At 44.3% G+C, this 17,678-nt stretch overlaps 2 protein-coding genes across 2 annotated transcripts; one reads left to right on the top strand and one right to left on the bottom strand.

Moving 5' to 3' along the window:
- Nucleotides 1–629: 629 nt before the first annotated feature.
- On the bottom strand, nt 630–10,593 carry LOC114873204 (probable ATP-dependent RNA helicase DDX31). The gene is made up of 9 exons (XM_029181280.2): nt 10,507–10,593; nt 9,595–10,443; nt 9,257–9,523; nt 8,965–9,185; nt 8,243–8,885; nt 7,935–8,165; nt 5,533–5,875; nt 2,878–3,076; nt 630–988 (listed from the first exon to the last, which is right to left on the bottom strand). The coding sequence occupies exons 1-9, from the start codon at nt 10,564–10,566 to the stop codon at nt 844–846; spliced, it is 2,958 nt and encodes a 985-aa protein (XP_029037113.2). The 5' UTR covers nt 10,567–10,593; the 3' UTR covers nt 630–843.
- Nucleotides 10,594–11,251: 658 nt separating this feature from the next.
- Nucleotides 11,252–13,643, top strand: LOC114873205. The gene is made up of 5 exons (XM_029181281.2): nt 11,252–11,338; nt 11,490–11,637; nt 11,718–11,800; nt 11,989–12,142; nt 12,355–13,643. The coding sequence occupies exons 1-5, from the start codon at nt 11,276–11,278 to the stop codon at nt 12,558–12,560; spliced, it is 654 nt and encodes a 217-aa protein (XP_029037114.1). The 5' UTR covers nt 11,252–11,275; the 3' UTR covers nt 12,561–13,643.
- The last annotated feature ends 4,035 nt before the right edge of the window (nt 13,644–17,678 follow it).

Here is a 17,678-nt window from a genome sequence, read left to right as displayed (position 1 = left end):
ATCGTAACGAGTATATTCAAAGGGTAATAAAAGAAATACCTATCGAAGAGATGAAAAACGCGTGGACCTTGTGGAAATTCAAAATTCTGTCGCGAAAATGGTGATTCTAAGGGACGTCGGTTGGCGAAGCGATTCAAACGATTCCGAGCTCCGCCATCTATCTTCTGGCACGTTGGTAGCGAAGAAAGAAGGCATAATTAAATTAAATTAAGCCCGGCTCTCGGTCTCCGCTCCTCTCTCCTTTCCGCTGTCCTACCAACGGCGATAGTCGACGCCGCCTTTATTTGCAAGCAATTTGCGCTCGCGGATCGTGCTGCAAAAAATCAGAAAATAATGCTGCCGTATTAATCATATCCCTCCGCCCTTGTTCCTCTCCTTCCTCTTTCGCTTCTGTCTGTCCGTGCCCCCCTTCGCACATTCCTTGCTCGTCCGCGTACCGACATACTTACGCCTCGTCCTCGCATATTTACTACCAAAAAACATCGCATCCGTGCTAACACAATTTAGTGCACTATTTAATACGCTCTGTGAGACTTCTCCGCTGAAAGAAACTCTTGTTAGATGCATTTCGAAACGTAGAAAGTCTCGACGACACGAAAGTATGGTGAAGTAATATTCAAAGCAACCAGTTTCGGGAAGATCTATACAAAGAAATTTATTTTTTTAACGATCGCCAATCGTTCATCACCTGAAATCGTACGAACAATTATGTGAGAAATCATAATCTTACGTTTAATGAAAATTAAACATAGGGGAGGAGTGTATTTACACGTGATTCAGTAATCGTGTAGAGGAGATCGTATCGTATCGTATTTATTAACAGTCTCGATGATAATGCAAAGTTCAGGATTTCTTCGACTTCTTCACCGGCTCGAGACCGCTGCCGTACTCGGAGGTGTTGAGCATCCTGACTCTCTTCAGCAACCCGGTCTTCCGCTCGTCAGCTTGACGCTTGTGCTGTTGCTTCTTTGCCGGCTCCCCGTCGGGCCTGAAAACGCAGAGACGCTCCTTAATCGTCGCATTAGGGCTAACCCGCAATTTTCGGTAATTCGACGTAAACGACATGTGGCGAGGACAGAGCGAGGTAATCGAAAATCGACAAAAAATTGTCGACCCAGGCGAAATACACCCCCTGCTCCGCGACGCTGGAATTCCGACAACTGCCGTGCCGAATTTCACCTTCGCCACCAACTTTTTTCCTCCCCCCTACCCGTGGAAACAACAAACTGTTTAAAAAAGAAAAAAAAAAGGACATTTCATCCGCAAAAACACTGGAACCATAAACTCTGAAATTTCAAGGAAACTGATAGACTTGTTTCCAGTTAAAGCGGCGAAAAGGAGATGCGATAACAGAAGTGGTGTTTCAAAAGGTTAAAACAGAATTTATATTTCGACTCGGGTCACGAGGAACCCTCGGCGAATTCGTGGGCAGGAAGGATGGTGTTTCGAGCGACTAGTACACCCGCACACGAAGCGGATACACGCGTTTAAGCACGCACACATGGGTGAGCGTAATCGCAGCCACAGAGGCGTATATACACACCGTGGGTCTCTCGATCCATTGGACCGTCAGCTCGGTGCCCGCCTTTCACCCATTAAAACGGACTTGTTCGCTCTCTCGACGGGTGTGGAGGGTATACCCGTCGCTTAGCCGTTCTGTGCATCGAAAGCACGCCCATTCAAATCGCGTGAAACAAATTAGTGGCTAACGTTGGACCTAGGAGACCCACCGTGCGTGTCGTCGACCGATCGAAATTGTCAGCAGGAACCATTTCAAAATTTAAACCTATCACGCTACAACCAATCTCTGTACAGTGAACGGGGTAAAAAAAGCGAAAGCGTGGGAGTAATTCAGCCGACTGCAGGGAAAACAAAGAGGTGACCGTTCCATCAGGAGGTTGCAGCGTTATGGTTGACCAAGCAAACGCGAGTTGCACCGGAAAAAATAGAGATCCTGACGGCAGGGGAAACCATAAATACGTAAAAGCTAAAAAAAAAGGGGGAAGGTAGCGGACGATGAGGAGAAAATCAGAGCGACGGTGTACGAGATTTCCAGAAAGAGAGGATAAGGGCGAGAAGGAGAGGGAGCGAGGCGAAGGGCGAAGAGCGAAGAGGGAGGCTCGTGCTCGTCCCGTGGTTTCCGTAAATGGCGCAGCCAGGGCCGGAAGTGGCGGTCGCATCAGTCTGTTTAATAGCCGTATTGTATAATTATGAACAATGGAGGGACAGAGAGTCGTCGGTCGGAGAGAGATGAGTAGAAGCCTGGAGAAGGGCAGAAGCCAGCCGAATGCCATGTGAAATGCATACCCGGGAGAAAGATGGACAGAGAGCCGCGATTTCCGAGAACGAGTGAGGGAGAAGGAAAGTTAGATGGAGAGAAACAAAGAGGAAACCGAGAGGGAGATGGTGAACGAGGAGGATGAGCAGGACGAGAGCCGTATGGCTTATGGCTGCCAGCCACCGTACACCACGTCCGCCCGTTCGTCGTACATGACGAATGACACAAAGCGACAGTTTTGACGTGTCCTAGCCTCTCTAGGAACCACGAGCTGTCCTCTCGCTACGTTTGCCTCTACCTATCTGTTAACACACGTGGTTGCGTTTGTTAGGCACCGTGAAAGGGAGGGAAAGAGAGGTCAGAGATATCGGGCCCGTAGCCACAGTTAACACGCCAAGCCACGCATGAATCCGTCATTAATACAGCCAGTTCTCTCGTCTCCGCGATTGTCTAACTCGCAGGGTACGTCCACCAAGTGGTCGGCCCACGGTCTGATTACGGGAATCCTTCCGTTCCAAGATTCTCTGCTCCTTTTGTTCTCTCCGTTCACTCTGGTGACAATTGCTAGCAGTAAACGGTAAAAGAATCGAGAAACTTACTTTTCGTTCACAAGCCTGTTGTTATGCTGTGCTTTAGAACTGTCCTCGCGGATCTTCTTCCCTACCACTCCGATACGTTGCGGAGTTTCCCTCAACGCGAAGCTCTTGGCAAAGTGACCCAGATGAACGTTCCTCCGGTTGAAGATCTCGCGCATGTCGCGTGGGTAGCTAGAGTAGAACCTTATCCAGGAGGTGTACGCTGAAAATCATGAAAAGACTCGGTTATTCTTTTCATCGTGGTTAATCGTCCATCGGGGCAAATTTGAACAATGTCCGACGAGTGGTGCGAACGAAATTTCCGAGTAACCTTCCCCGCCCACGTGTAAATGAGGCCACGTGCACCGCAATTCGGACCTAATGATTGGCTGCGTGTAACGCGCCCTTATTAATCGAGCTTCCATTAAGTTCTACTGGGGTTAGCGATTTTCTCGAGTGTGTATGTGGCCCGTGGCGAGCTATTAAGAGGCATTAACGGGGGTCGAGTCAAGTGCTGTGGCTAATAGTCAGCCCCTTATCCCCTCTTAGCTACCCCTAGCTTCCGTGCGCGGCTGAGAAACTTAGGGGTTCACCGATCCTGAGAGAACTTGACATGTGCCAGTGTTACTGTCATCCCGTGCGAAAAATCTACCGTCAAGTGCTTCTCGGTCTGCTCTTTTGACGGATCGGTAAATCTACCCCTCGTACATTTACGTCCTAAGATGAAAACAGCAATTACTCCTGTCGAAAAGATACTCGTCCAGACAGCTCTACTTTAGCCAAGAAAAGTTAAACGTGTTTAATTTCGATAATTCACGGGTTCCAGCTTATGTCTTGACAGTTTCCGGCTGAATTTCCGTCTGCCCCGACTCGTTTCTTCCGTACGTAAGAAAGTTGCAAAGATCTTTGTCTGGTGGCAGGGTGTTGGGCGTTGAAAAGGGAGAAATGTTTTTCTCCATTTAGCGCATAAATCAGTCGCGGGGGTGGTATCTAGACGAGAAGCGAGAGGAAGGGGGAGAGAAAGGAGGAAGGGTGGTGGAAGAGTAAGGGGTGGTATTGTTCCTAAGTGATGTAACTGCGTCTTATTGTATTTGTATCCTGTATCGCATTGTTAAGAGTCTCTCGCCACAAAGCGTAAGTGGTTTTGGCGGAAGCTACATTCAGTGGTTGGATTGTGTCGGCCACCCCCATGCGAAAAGCGTACCGCCGGTCTATACTACCTTCAATCTAACTCCTTGCTTACATTTTAACTACTTTATTTTCAGTAAACTATCAAAGATTTTACTCGGTAAAAGATTTCATCCTTGAATCAATGTTTGATATTTTTAAAAAACATACTTTATTGAAACGTTAACCAAAGAGAAATACTGATCTCTTAAATGCACCGGTATAAGGATGGATCAGTGTAAATATGTAAATAAGATTATATATGCTGATGCGTTTTAAAGAGGGGTAATATTTGTCCGTTGGAAATCCGTTTGCCGAAAGTTACTTCGAAAAGGGTATAGGTAAGAGCTGGTATAAAGGACGACACATATATACGAGATGGAATGGATGAATCTCTTGGGTTAGAGGCAGGGGTCGAAGACCAGGGGGTTGTTCCATGGAGTTGTATTCACTATTGAGGGCTGTTCGGCTCTATTGGGGTGATAATGTTACGAATTAGCGAGATTTCCACTTCCACACACGCTGCCCGGCCCCTACATCGGTCACGAATTAAATAAATGCTAGGGGTAGCGAAGAACGTACAACGTGGCGGTCATAAATTTCACTTTCCTCTTTTTATAATTGTTCATTGTAAATACTTTTCGCAGAGATACTTTGTGTCCGCGTTTTGTTTCCACGGTCCAGCTTCTATTTTTCCTATAATCCGTGCCACCCCCGCGGGAAGCGCGGCATCGTATAGTCGACGACAATTAATCTATCAATCACCCGGAGCACGTAGAGGAACGGTCAAGTGGTTAACTGTGTACCGTCACTCAAATCTGGAACGGCTAAGCGCTCAAAAACCGTGGCTAACCTTCGTGTAAAGCCAGCCTTGACGTGAGACAACTACGAGAACTCAAAAACCTCTTAGGAAAGATTTATGGTAGTTATTTTTTCGTTTTTGGAATCGATCACCTCAGCCTTTCACATCTACGTTCCTTCTTTCGACTTGAAGAACTGTTGTGTTCGTACGTGTAAGGGTGGTGAATATTACGCACCCTCTGAACCGAAACTCGAATCATCGTATCCTAATGGATTTATTATTGCAGCAAATAAATTCTTCACCCTAACGACCCTAATAGAGCAACCGTGGCATGGCAAACAAGATCATCCTTCCTCGTCCGGGCAGAGAGCGAGAGAGTATGTAAATATTCGAATGACGAACGAAAAGCCGAGACAGAACGAAGCTTCTGTAAACGTGTTCCATAGTATTATGGGAGGGGTTTACTTTATATGCGAATAGGGTGCACGTTGGAATTGGCTTAGTCTACCCTGAAGTCAGCTCGCTTTCGTTCCGATCCAACTGAACCGAAGTGCTCGCTCTCCCTCGTTCTTCGCTAAATTTTCGTCAACACTTTGTGTTCCAACAACTTGAAATCTTGTTAACTGGAAAACCTTCAAGTTAGCGACTTGACCTTTTCTCATAGTTCCAGACTAATTTCGCGTTTTTCATGAAAAGATTAAAAATCTTACCCCGATGCGCCTTCTCCCGGAGTTTCGAATCTTCCAACACCAAGTTCTCAAATTCATTCTGCAGCGCGATCGCCGCACCGTGAGTGGACGAATGCTTTGATAAAGGTGTCATCAATTTGTCTAACACATCGTCCATGTTCTCTTCTTTGATTCTAATGCGTCTGGACTCTAACATTCGGACAAAATCAATCTCTGATGGTATCAGAAAGATCACCGCCGAACCGGAAGAACCAACCCGCGCTGTTCTACCGATCCGATGCACGTAATCCCTGGCGGAAGTTGGTCCTGTGTACTGCACCACGCAGTCCACTTTCGGCATGTCCAATCCACGAGCAGCTACATCCTGAAGAAGAAAGAACAAGAGACATTTAATAATAGTGGAACGAACGTCGAACGATATTTATTACGACCGGGCTAACTTCTTTCTCGTATTCATTCACCCTGGCGCCTGGACCATGGCGTCGAATTAATTCGATGAAACAATATGTAAAAGGAAAAGGAAGAAATAAATAAGAAGACAGACACATCCGTATCGTGCCGCGAAAGAATTTTCGGGGCCCCGACGCCCCCTACTGGTGGTCCAGGATTAGTCTCCAGGGCCGTCAAGCAGAAACCCGATGTGCTCCGTTCGGTAAATCATTGGTTAACCGAACGCAAGGAAATCAGGGCCGTGCTCAAACGTTCGCTGTTGGGGTCCCACAGCGGGCGCTCGTAGCCAGCCGTGCGCGTTCACCTTCTTACAAAACGAGAAATCGACGCGGTTTGTAAGACATTTGTACCAGCAGATCGCACGCTTTACAACTCTTGCTGGTTGCTTGTTGCATCAACGACCAAGAAGACACGTTCAATTCGATGGATAATCAAGAAATCAAAGCGTTCATCTTCGACAGTCAATACGGGCATCTTGTCGTGACTGGAAAACGATTCTACCAATTCCTCTCTGTACATATAAACGTTATTCGATAGAGGCTCTGTTATTTCCTCTGGAAAGAAACGTTCTCAGATCATGATAATTGATAAGTTGAAATAAAGCAAACTCGATTAGAAGTGGACCGAAGGATAAGCTGATAAAGCGAAATCGGTACCGAACGCCTACGCGTGTCCAGATGAAACAAGCAGCCCAGTTGCCACCGGTGCGATCTAACGTAACGAAAAACAGGGACGAGGAGCGATCGATGGCAGCGATTAAGACAAACGATCGTTTAGAAGAGAGGCCGCGATCGTGGCCAAGAGGATCGAGAACGGATCGTCCGTTCAAAACATCTCACTCGGACCATAGATCACCTCCTTGGATCCGGATTCACCACCGCTGAGAGCCGCGGAACATTCCATCCGCGGGGGCTCTCGTGAGTTTTCAACGTGGAAATTAATAACGCTGCCATAGAATCTCCGTACAAGTGATGCTGTAAAATGTAGGCGGTTGCCGTCCGTTGTTCATGCTCCGAGACTGACGATTCTTGGGTGCCTTAAAAGTGAATCGACGAAAGTTTAGGTAGAAACAAAGTTTCTTTGAGTCATTGCACGAAGGAACTGGTTGGAAATTAATTGGCCCGCATAGGATCTAAAGAAGGCAGAAAGGATGATCAAAACCTGTAGCGAGTTACCGTGAAACACGTGTCGAATCGACCATGCGATCGCCTGACGAAAACGAATTAATCTCTGCACTGGGTATATGGTGTCATTCGTTGCGTGTCGCGGGTCATGAATTTTAGTATTCAACCGTTCAACCGTATTTTGACATTTTTCTTTTTCTCTCTTTACTAACCACGAAAGTAACCATTGAAATTCGTTGTCACGATCTATTAGATTTCTTGGCGAAATTTTCTCTCTGTTGCGAGAGAAGGATCGTTAATGCGAGCGTTCACTGTGTTTGAAAAGTAGAAAACAATTAAAGAAAGGGGCTTGTACATAACGGGCAAACAATCATAATTATACTCGTTACGAAGGCCTCATGTGCGCGCATAATTTTTAACCTCCGGACACAGCGTGGGTCCAGAGATATTAAATTCCGCCCTGAAAGAATAAGCCACGGGGTAATTTACTGCTCGGGGAGTGCCGCTGGGTATCCCTAGCTTTTCTTCTCTTCTTCCCTTCTCTCTCTCTCTCTTCTTGCTCCTCTTCTTCATTGCTGTTTTATATTAATTTCTATTCTCGCGGAACTGTTTCATTGCTTTCGCAATGCGTCACACGATTTTTTTCTTTTTTGCTAACTGTCGTCTAAAAATAGCTTTTGTGTACAAATCCACGGAAATTTATCACTTATCTCTTGAGCAACGAAGTTAATGCAAATACGAAAGGAAGGTAAATATCGTCAAGTAAAAGTATTTAAAATTAAATAAATTATGTTTCGTTATACTTAAATTATGATGCATAAAACAAGAGTGACTGGCCATTCTACTCACCGTACATAGTAGAACTCCGCTGTTTGCCTGTCTGAAAGTCTTGAAGACATCGGTTCGTTCCTTTTGAGTCATGTTGCCGTGTAATCTGAAGAACTCAACGTCGACCAGAGGATCCGAATCATCGTCATCCTCGTCGACTGGTTTAGTCAATACAGAAGAAAGGATCTCCGTATGATAGTCTACCATGTCTTGAGTTGCCATAAATATTAATATCTTGTGTTGTCCATGGCTCTGTTAACGATACAAAAGATATTTCCCAGCGTTACGTCACATAACTAGACATTCGTTAAAGAAAAATATAAATCTACCTGACACTTTCCCGCGATACAAGCGCTCAAAGTAACCATTCTCAGTTTCGGTGGTGTAACAATGTAACTTTGAGTCACGCTTTGCGGAACTATCAAGTCTTCATTCAAATCAGTCGCATCGCCTCCGGTTATTTCCAAATTTTCTTTCGCGGCATCCACGAAAACAGGATGATTCATCGCGAGACCCGCTAATTTTTCTACGGATTGCGTTAAGGTCGCGGAGAGTAAGATCGTTTGTCTCCCACTCTCATTCACGCTATCGTTATTATCTTCCTCTTTTTCCGTACTGTTTTTTAACTCGCTAGATTTCTTCTTGTTTACCGGACCCGAAATGGCCTTCTGTTTATCTAATTTTTTCGATTTAACGTAAGGTTCTCCTTCATCGGAATCATTATCGCTACTCGAGTGATACGTTTGTTTTTCCTCGTCGTTAGTGTCCTCAGATTCTGACCCCGCATCTTTGTTCGATTCGATGGAATCATCGTGATTATCAGTTTTCACTTCCTGCTCAGAGTCCGCGTTAGTTGCCATCTGATCGATGTCCTCGTCGGTAAAAACCTTTTTAACGTTTCGCTGAAATATTTTCATAGCATCGTATTCCGTGTTTTCGTTCGGAGTCGAAACCTTTAAAGCGCTTACTATGCTGTAATTATATTGTAAAACGGTGTTTTATTAAATAGTCGACGCATTGTGCGAATTTAGCTGTAGGGACATATAGGTACCTTGATATATCCTTTTCGTATCCCATGTCAAACATTCTATCTGCCTCGTCCAAAACGAAGTACTTAACGTCGCTTAACTTTAAAGCGGCTGTTCGTTTTATGTGATCTAACAATCTACCAGGTGTACTGACTAATATATTACATCCTTTTCTTAATCTAGCTTTCTCTGCTTTCCTCTTTTCACCCCCTGCTAAATATCCCGGTACTATCCACGTAAACGACTAAAATCATTTACAAAAATAATTGGAGTATATACATAAAATCAGTTACTAGTTATTCATACACCACTTACTTTTATTAATTTTAAGAAACACTCGTAGGTTTGTAGAGCCAACTCTCTAGTTGGTACAACAATAAGTGCTTTCAAACCACTGTTTCTGTTCAACTTTGGCCTAATCCTATGAAGAAACTCAACTATAGGCAAAGCATATGCTAATGTTTTCCCAGAACCAGTTTGAGATCGAATTAAAACATCTTTCCCAGAAAGAATCTGAGGAATTGCTTTCTGTTGAACTATAGTCATTTTAGTGATTTGCATATTTTGTTCCAAATTGGATATCTGGTGAAATGTTTCAAGATCAATAAATCATGATATTATATTGAGATGAGTAGCTATTACTTAATACCAACCATGAAAGGGTGTATGTTAAAATCGGTAAAGCTTGTTGCAGCAAAGACTGGCTCATTTATTGGTTTTATTAAGCGCTGACCAATATGTGGTATTTCTGGATTATGACCAAACAAGGAAGATATTTTTCCAGCAGGCTTATGCAAACCACGTGTGCTCTTCTCATTTTCAGTACTAATATTACTATCATTTGTCAGTTTTCCTGCCTGTTTTTGTTTCTTTTTTTTACTAAGATTTGGTTTTTGTGCGGTATGAGAAATACTTTTTGACTCATCAAGTCTAGGTTTCTTTTTTGCAGTAACATCTTCAACTGAATCTACTTTCCCAAGTGAACTTAATAAACTAACTTCTTCTTTCTCAGGTTCTTTTTGTTTAGAAAATATACTAGCAAGCGTTTTGCTTGAACCTTTATCTGGACCTTTTCTCTTCCTTGCTAATAGGGTTTTACCAAAGTTTTCTTTCGTAACTTTAGTAAATGAGATTATAGGCTCATTAGAAACTTCATTACCCACAATTGAAGATGACTTATCTGTATCTATACGTTTCTCATCTACTTTCACAGGTGTTTTAACTACCTTCTGTTTAGTTCTGTTTTCAATATCTTTAAACTGTACTTTTGATTTTGATTTCTTTTGTACCACAGAAGGTGGACTCTGACTAGTCTTATTGATTTCTCTTAATTTTTGCGTAACAATTAATTTTAAGTGTTTTTGTTTCACTTTCTGTTTAACTGTACTGACTGCCTTACTAGAATCACGTTTTACTTTAGTGCTGTCAACAAGATTTGTTTTCCCTCGAGCTTTCTGACTCCTCATTAAATTAAGAATAGAATCATCATCTATTCCTGTGTTCTATTTAAAAAGAAGTATCTTGTTTTAGCAACAATAAAGTAAAAGTATGATATAACCTCTTACCTTGCCAGCACTGGATTGTGTAGAAACGTTTAAACTTATTTCCATATCTTGCACGGTCATTTCGTAACTTTGTCTTGTTAATTTGCACGTTAAAAATGAACTACTGTTTACATACGTTCAAAGTCAATGAAAAACAAACACAATCACGAGGAACGCGAAACCTAACCTAGAAAGCACATGTCAAACGCACATTACCCGTGTGCGCTACTGAGGAAACCATGCGCATGCGCGGAACGTAGCGCGCAGCTGGTTTCGAGATTATTATCGAAACTGTCATCGTTTGCCGCGTAAGTTTAATGCGTGATTAAAAATTCGATGAAGTCATTCATCAGAGAAGAAATATCTGTATTACTGTTAATACAACTACGCCTTGTAACGTTATGTTTTTCACAGAGATAGTACTATTCACACGGAATTATCGCGTATAAACGATCAAATAAAATGATATTACGTATACCTCATCCCTGTTGCGCGGTTCGATTATGATAGATTAGTCGCATCATCGATACAACGTGCAACGATTCAGTGAAACATTTATCACGGCAGTTTGATGATCGGTGTTCCCTGGTCGAGTGCGGTGCGAGGATTAACTCCGAAGCCGATCCCGAAGCAACCCGAAAGCTTATGTTTACTTGCTGCTAGTGCTGTTTACACTTTTGTTCGCGGAGTCAAACGTTGTCGTTTCACGCGGTAACGAAAACGGTGATCGTTCGAACGCCTCGAGCATTTCATACTTGTAGTCCGTCCTATCGAGACGTTACAATTCGTCATGAGTAAACTCTGCTGTATCGGTCTATCGTTGGCCACCAGGATCATCGGCACGTACACCATGGTGAGTGACAAACAATCGCGTTGCCAATGTTAAACCGGTTTTACACAGTGACGGGGCACGTTAACGCGGAATATCGTGAAAATTATCGCTTGATGACCGACGTTCATATTTTCACGTCCAATCTGTATTACATCCATTCGTGTTCTTCTAGTCGCTCTCGGTACTCACGATAAACGTGTTAATGAGTAACTATTTCTCAAGAGCCACCGACAACGAGTTCTTCGATTCTATTCAGGGCTGGGCTTTCCTCGGTTTAAATTGGATACAAGTGTTAAGAAGCTCACAGGCAGAAACGAAAGGTGGGTACCGACACGTAAACACCGCTCTCTTATCTTTTATTCCTATTTTCAATTAATTATTATGAATGAAAAATTCGTAGCACAAACAGCGGTGGTATTTTTCCTCGCGTACACGATATCATTTTTATTGGCCAGTGCGTATCTCGCTTTGGGATCGATCTCCGTGAGTATAATTGTTCTTGATAAAATAAAAAATAAAAAAATCAGGTAACGTTAGAATACGAAGATAGTCGCGTATCGAAAGTGAATCGATCGAAGAACGCTTCTTTATTTGAGAAAAACGTATTTTCGGCACGTAGCAACCTTGCTAAACTCGCTAACGATCTCGCTAACTTCCGCGTACGTTCACAGAGGAAACCAAAGTGCGCCGTGCCTTGGATGTATTTGCAAATGATTAGCATAATAGATCAGTCTGTGGCGCTATCTATTCATCTGACACACGGATCGGAATACGATGCTTACGATCAATCAATGTGGTACATTCCAGTGTCCAGTGTTTATCTATGTAAGTACACTAAAATTCCTTGGTTAATGTCTCGTACATTAGCGTGGCTCGATTTTGCAATTTAATTCAGCTATTATTTGAACGCGTCGCGTTACGAAACAGAAAGGAACGCGATCATTTACTTTGCCGTCTGCGACGTTTCAACGTGACTTTAACATGTTTTTTACAGTATAAGAAACTTGTTATTATTAGTATAATTTTTGTCGATCTAGTGACGAGCACGTACTTTTGGATGGTCGTGCAATCCGCCCGGAGGCAATGGGCGGAAGAACGGAATGGTTGTGCCGATGTTGATCCAATGGATATCGCGTCCGCGACGCAATCGAACAATGCTAACGGGCCGAAATCGCCGTCATTTCTATCGCAAAACTTCGCGATGTTCGAATCACCGAGACCACATACGATTTTACCGAAATAACCGAACGAAACGCGTGAATTCTAAGGCAAACTGTGTTGATAAACTTGTTGTCTGCATCGCAAGTTAGCGCGTGCCTATTTTCGTTCGTTCCTCCGAACGAGAAGGTCGCGGATCGAAGAGCGGAACTTAACTAATTATCTAGATAAATCGTATGCGCGTGGTAACTGAAGTACCTTTAACGTTAGCGTATTTATTTATAGTCCTGACCCGTCCTCTCTTTGTTGAACGTTAAAAAAGCATCGAGCGTTTTTCTTGTCTGTTAGAAATATCGTTTTTACGACTGTTTAGTACGAGATGATACGTGCTTTTTCGCGGCGATCTGCACGAAGTATGCCGATTTTTAAAGAAGATTCAAATCTGAAGTGCGCGTAATAACCATTGATCACGATCGGCTAATGGAAAGAGCGTATAGCGAGCAAACTACCAGAATACGAGGAAATCTCGGCCTCGTAACGGGGCAAATGTATAATAATGTGGGTAAACTCGATAAATCAGTCCGGGGGGGTTGCGACTAATAGAGTGTATCAAATGCGACCACGGCCAAGCGTGGCTGCATAGAAAATATGAGAAATGGTCGCGTTTTACGTCGGAATACTTTTAAACTTCCTTCGAATTTGAATCGCGCGCAAAGCATATTCCCTTATACCGGGACCGCCGTCTACTCGATGGAGGTCGATTTGTCCGAAAATGGTCGGAACTTTTCGCGAAACTCTCGGGAATAATGATCTAGGGTACAATGGACGATAGAAGAAATCCCCCTTCGTTGCGATTTATATCGGCCGTTTCACCGCGTTGCCGATCATTTGCGTTCCACTGAAAATAACACGATCCTTGCAAGTCTGTAAGAGGTCAACATCGAAAATTTGATACGTACAAGATGTCCACGCTTGGTGTGTGGTAGTTTTAGGTAGGACAAACATATTGTTGTATCTTCTTAGAAACGGGGAGTTTAGTGGAACAGAAACACGTTAATAATTTCCTTTTTTAATCTGCAAAGTCATAGATGTATCGCGTGCACCTCTTCCACTGAACCCCTCTAAATATGTAATAATTAAGTTAAATAAAGAATAAGTCGTGAATGTACGATTACGAACAAGGAGGTTTCTCTTCTATGTACAAATTGACGCTCGCAAGAACTTCCGTAAGCTCTTCGTTGAACGATACGGCTGCGAACACGAAGGAACAGACAGGAGGAAGAAAGAGGGTTGGGTACCGCGACGTGGTTGGTTGGTGGGTGCTTTTAAAAAGAACTGAGCGAGCCAATTTGTAGGCTGTCGCAAACTTTTAAAACACTAGTTGACAGCCGCTCCGCCTTCTCCGCAACTCGTGCACCCTCTTCGAGGTTCGTCCAACCATCCAGAAGGATTCCGGCCACCATCCAACGTCTCTCTCGTCTTTCGACTGGAGCAGCACCCAGTCGACGGCGAAACTCACCCCCTTCCTGGCCCTCGGGTGCTCGTGGGGAAGCCGATGGATTGTAAAATAAAACTAACTTGGCTCTTTCGTGGCTCGAGAACGGAGTACCCGGCGAAATCTTATTCCCTCGGGTCTCTTTTATTTTCGCGTACCCCTTTTTTTCCCCCCCTCTTTCTTCCACCCGGCCGGGGTGCAATCACGAAAAAGAGCTACGCGGAAGATAGATACGACCAGAGAGAGTTATGCTTGCTCGAAGAAACGTGAAAGTTTCGATCCTAGTTGAAATTTATCGAAAATTACATTTGATGCTGTTACCTTTTCCTTCTTTCATTTTTTATTTTTGTGAATCATGTACTTGTGTCTTTTGTTTTGTAAGTAATAACAAGGTGTTTCTTTGATATTTTCCCTTTGATATACCAGGAGCAACTTGAAATAGTTTTACGAGTATCCGACGACCAAGAAGAGAAGGGTAGTCCACACGTATGGCGTACATAAAAGATGGTGCGACGTAATTAATCTTCTTGTATGACACTTTGGCTGGTTACGGGGCAGAGCTTGCCAGGAGCCAGTACACAACATCCCACTTAAGCTCGACGCCCAGAAAACAATTAATACGAAATTGATTAATAATTATTGCGTCCCAATTTCGGTTCCCTTGTCGCTCGCTCTTGCTAGTCACGTAACCGTGAAAAAAGAAATTTTCCCATCGCTCTCAGAGATTGTTTGCTTCTACCTTGGAACACACCCCGTGACCAATATTCGATAAAGAACGTTTGTCGTACATTTATCATAGAATTTCAAATAATCATCGTGTAATTTCACCGTTTCAACTACAACTAACTCGATATTCTAATAGAAAGGGTTGAAACGTTCAAAGTGTTTCAATTTCTCAAAGTGGCTTTCATTTGTTCGTCGTCGAGAATGGACAGTCGATTTGGCATTACTTTTCCAGACAGACAGACAGATTTTATTGATCTGCCGTGTTGGTTCTCCGGCTAGCCACGGATAAACGAAGAGGAAAAGCGGAGAATCGAAGGATAGAAAGAGACGATGACGGAACGGCGGAACTGAACGCCCCATAAAGCTAACCAATGCTAATACTTCGCATCTCTGCAGTGGCGTACTTTGAAGATAGCGTGCTTTTCAGCTCGTTCGTTCCCGGGTACCAGACGGGAAATCCATCGCGACGCCGATGTCCTGGACCGGAATCGGCAATAAACGCGTAACCGAGCCTAATTCGTAATGTTGGCTCAGTCATTGTGGCCCATTGTGAATTCTCTTCCCCTGTTATTCGGGGTTCACGAGTATAATGCTGGGGTTATCGCAGGAAACTGCCAGTAACGACTGTAAGAGGCATGTACTCTTCGAAACGCGCGCCCGATTCGCTTATCCTTTCATCGTTCTAGCGAATTACCGTCCAATACCGAATCGTTTTCCTTGAAATTACAGTTGATTGTTTCTCTGATTCAAATTCACGCCTCGAATATCCTTCGTCTTCCTGCATCACGAGATCTCCGTTTCTCTTGCGAACAAAAGCCTGTCTGAAACGTGGACCGATGACCAAGGAACGGATATGGACAGGAGAAATCGCATTACTTTTGAATTTCTTTCCGTTCCAACCAGGGGTGGCACGTGCTCCTTTTTTTCCTCCCTTTTTAAGGAGAGACGGATGGCGAACGGGAAACTAGGAAGTAAATTTGTGAACACGATGGACGAGAGGATACAATAGCTGCGTTTAATACTACATTAAACACGATACAGAACGATCTACCCCCGTGACCACCGTGACAAAGTTTCCCGGACAATGCGACCCGATGACTGTATTAGTATATAGGGGAATGGTAATGTGCAAGCACGCGTGTGGTATGCTCGTCGACCTCCTTTGGTAAATAGAAATTTCACTTTCGTCTGACCCGTCGTTCCGAATGTTCAATTAATCTGAAATCTGAAATTACGGATATCGCAATAAAAGCGTGGTAACAAATTTAAACTGTGAAAAGGTTGAAAACTCTTTTACGGTGGACACTTAACACGACCTAAAGATCGATGTCCACCGGTGGGTAAGATCGATGAGAGAAGGGATAGGAGGGAAAAGGAGGGAAAGGGGTCGGAATGAACGGTGTCCCTTGTTTTATCTGGTCGGTCGATTCAAAGTGACGGAAGCGAGCGAGGGGTGTAGTGGGCGGAAGGAGCCGGTTTTTCGAGAATGGCTGCCGTAGGTGTCGAAGGAACGAGGCCGCAATTAGGCGGTCCTGGGGTCGACGAGCAACGACGAGGTCGGGCATTATGCAAAGCAGATTTTAAATTTAGATGTGGCCCACCGTGGCCACACCTATACACCCCCGGGTGCAGCTTCGATTACAGAATGTGTATGGTCACACGTACACGAGCGAAGACACGCGAACTAGCTAGCTAGCTTTGCTAGCAAGGGGTGGCGTACAAGCGTGGGTCGTGTCGTGCTCGACAAATTAGCGCGTTTTAAATCCAATCCAAGCCGAGAAAAGGGAGGGAATCGTTAGGTAGAAGGGAAGTGAGAAAGAGAGACAGCTCGAGGGACACTCTACGAGCTGTTTTGCATTTCTGGCTCGCGCTCGTGCGCCCAACATTTGAGGTGTAAAATATTAAATCCAGGCGCCTCCGCCATATCGCCTACGTCCTCGAAAGAGGAGGATGAGCTGAAGAGGAGGTGGATGGAAACGGTACGCACGAATACAGGGGTGCGAGCGTAAGGCCTCGTTCACATTCCTCGTCTACCCTTTCATCCTAACGTTGTACTTATTTCCTCCACGCTTGCTTTCTTTCCTTAACTCTATCCTTGACATTCGTAGCAGCGATTGAAGTTTCGAATGAAAGTCAGCCAGTCAGGCTGGATAGGAAGCCTGGATGACTGGCAGAAACGATTATACGAATGTGAACGCGACCTAAAGGGGGTGGAGATGGGGTCCGTTGCCAGATGGGGGAGGATATGGCGAGGGCTGCTCTGCGGCGCGCACTCAGCGAGTTTACATTTAAATGTAAAAGTGCCGAGTGCTGCTAGGCGAAAGCTGCTGTTTTGCATTCGAAAGCTCATGATTGCCTCTGAGCTTTGCTTTTGACGTCGAGCCGTTCCTCGTCGCCGACGCGACGGACCGCGAGAGGACGCACGCTGTCGGAGCTGCGGAGTCGATCCTCGTTTCGGACAGACGGGAAACGAGCCTCGCAGCTTCCGGGGGTTGGAAAAAAATAAAAGCCAGGGCAAACGGAATGAAGGATTATCTCGAGCCAATTCCACCATTTCAATTTGAAATCGACGCGCCAGAAGCGGCGTTTTGACTTTCCGTATTTCGAAATCATCCATTTGACGCGTAACAATTCGGTAATTAACGTTTTATAAACGAATCTGTAACTATCCTGGCTAATAATCCGTAAAAGCCCGGCGTAAATGTGTTAATCGCATTCGATCGTGGACAGTCGTCGACGTAACTCGATATTTCCATAATCTTCATTAATGCGTTCGTCGATAGCTCGTTAAGCTCTGAATAATCGCGTCGGTCGATGCGCTAAACGGATCGTCGGCTAATTAACAGCATCCATCTAGCAAACTCGTCTCTGAACAAGGAAATTCATCGAATTTCGAAATCCTCCAACCTTCCATTCCGCGTCTCCGGCGTTCCTCCCGTTCCGTTTCTACATAATCCGACGATATTTTTCCTTTTTATCAAG

The sequence above is a fragment of the Osmia bicornis genome, chromosome 12, assembly GCF_907164935.1.
Source record: "Osmia bicornis bicornis chromosome 12, iOsmBic2.1, whole genome shotgun sequence".
Lineage (NCBI taxonomy): Eukaryota > Metazoa > Arthropoda > Insecta > Hymenoptera > Megachilidae > Osmia > Osmia bicornis.
This window is presented reverse-complemented; position numbering and strand designations above follow the sequence as displayed.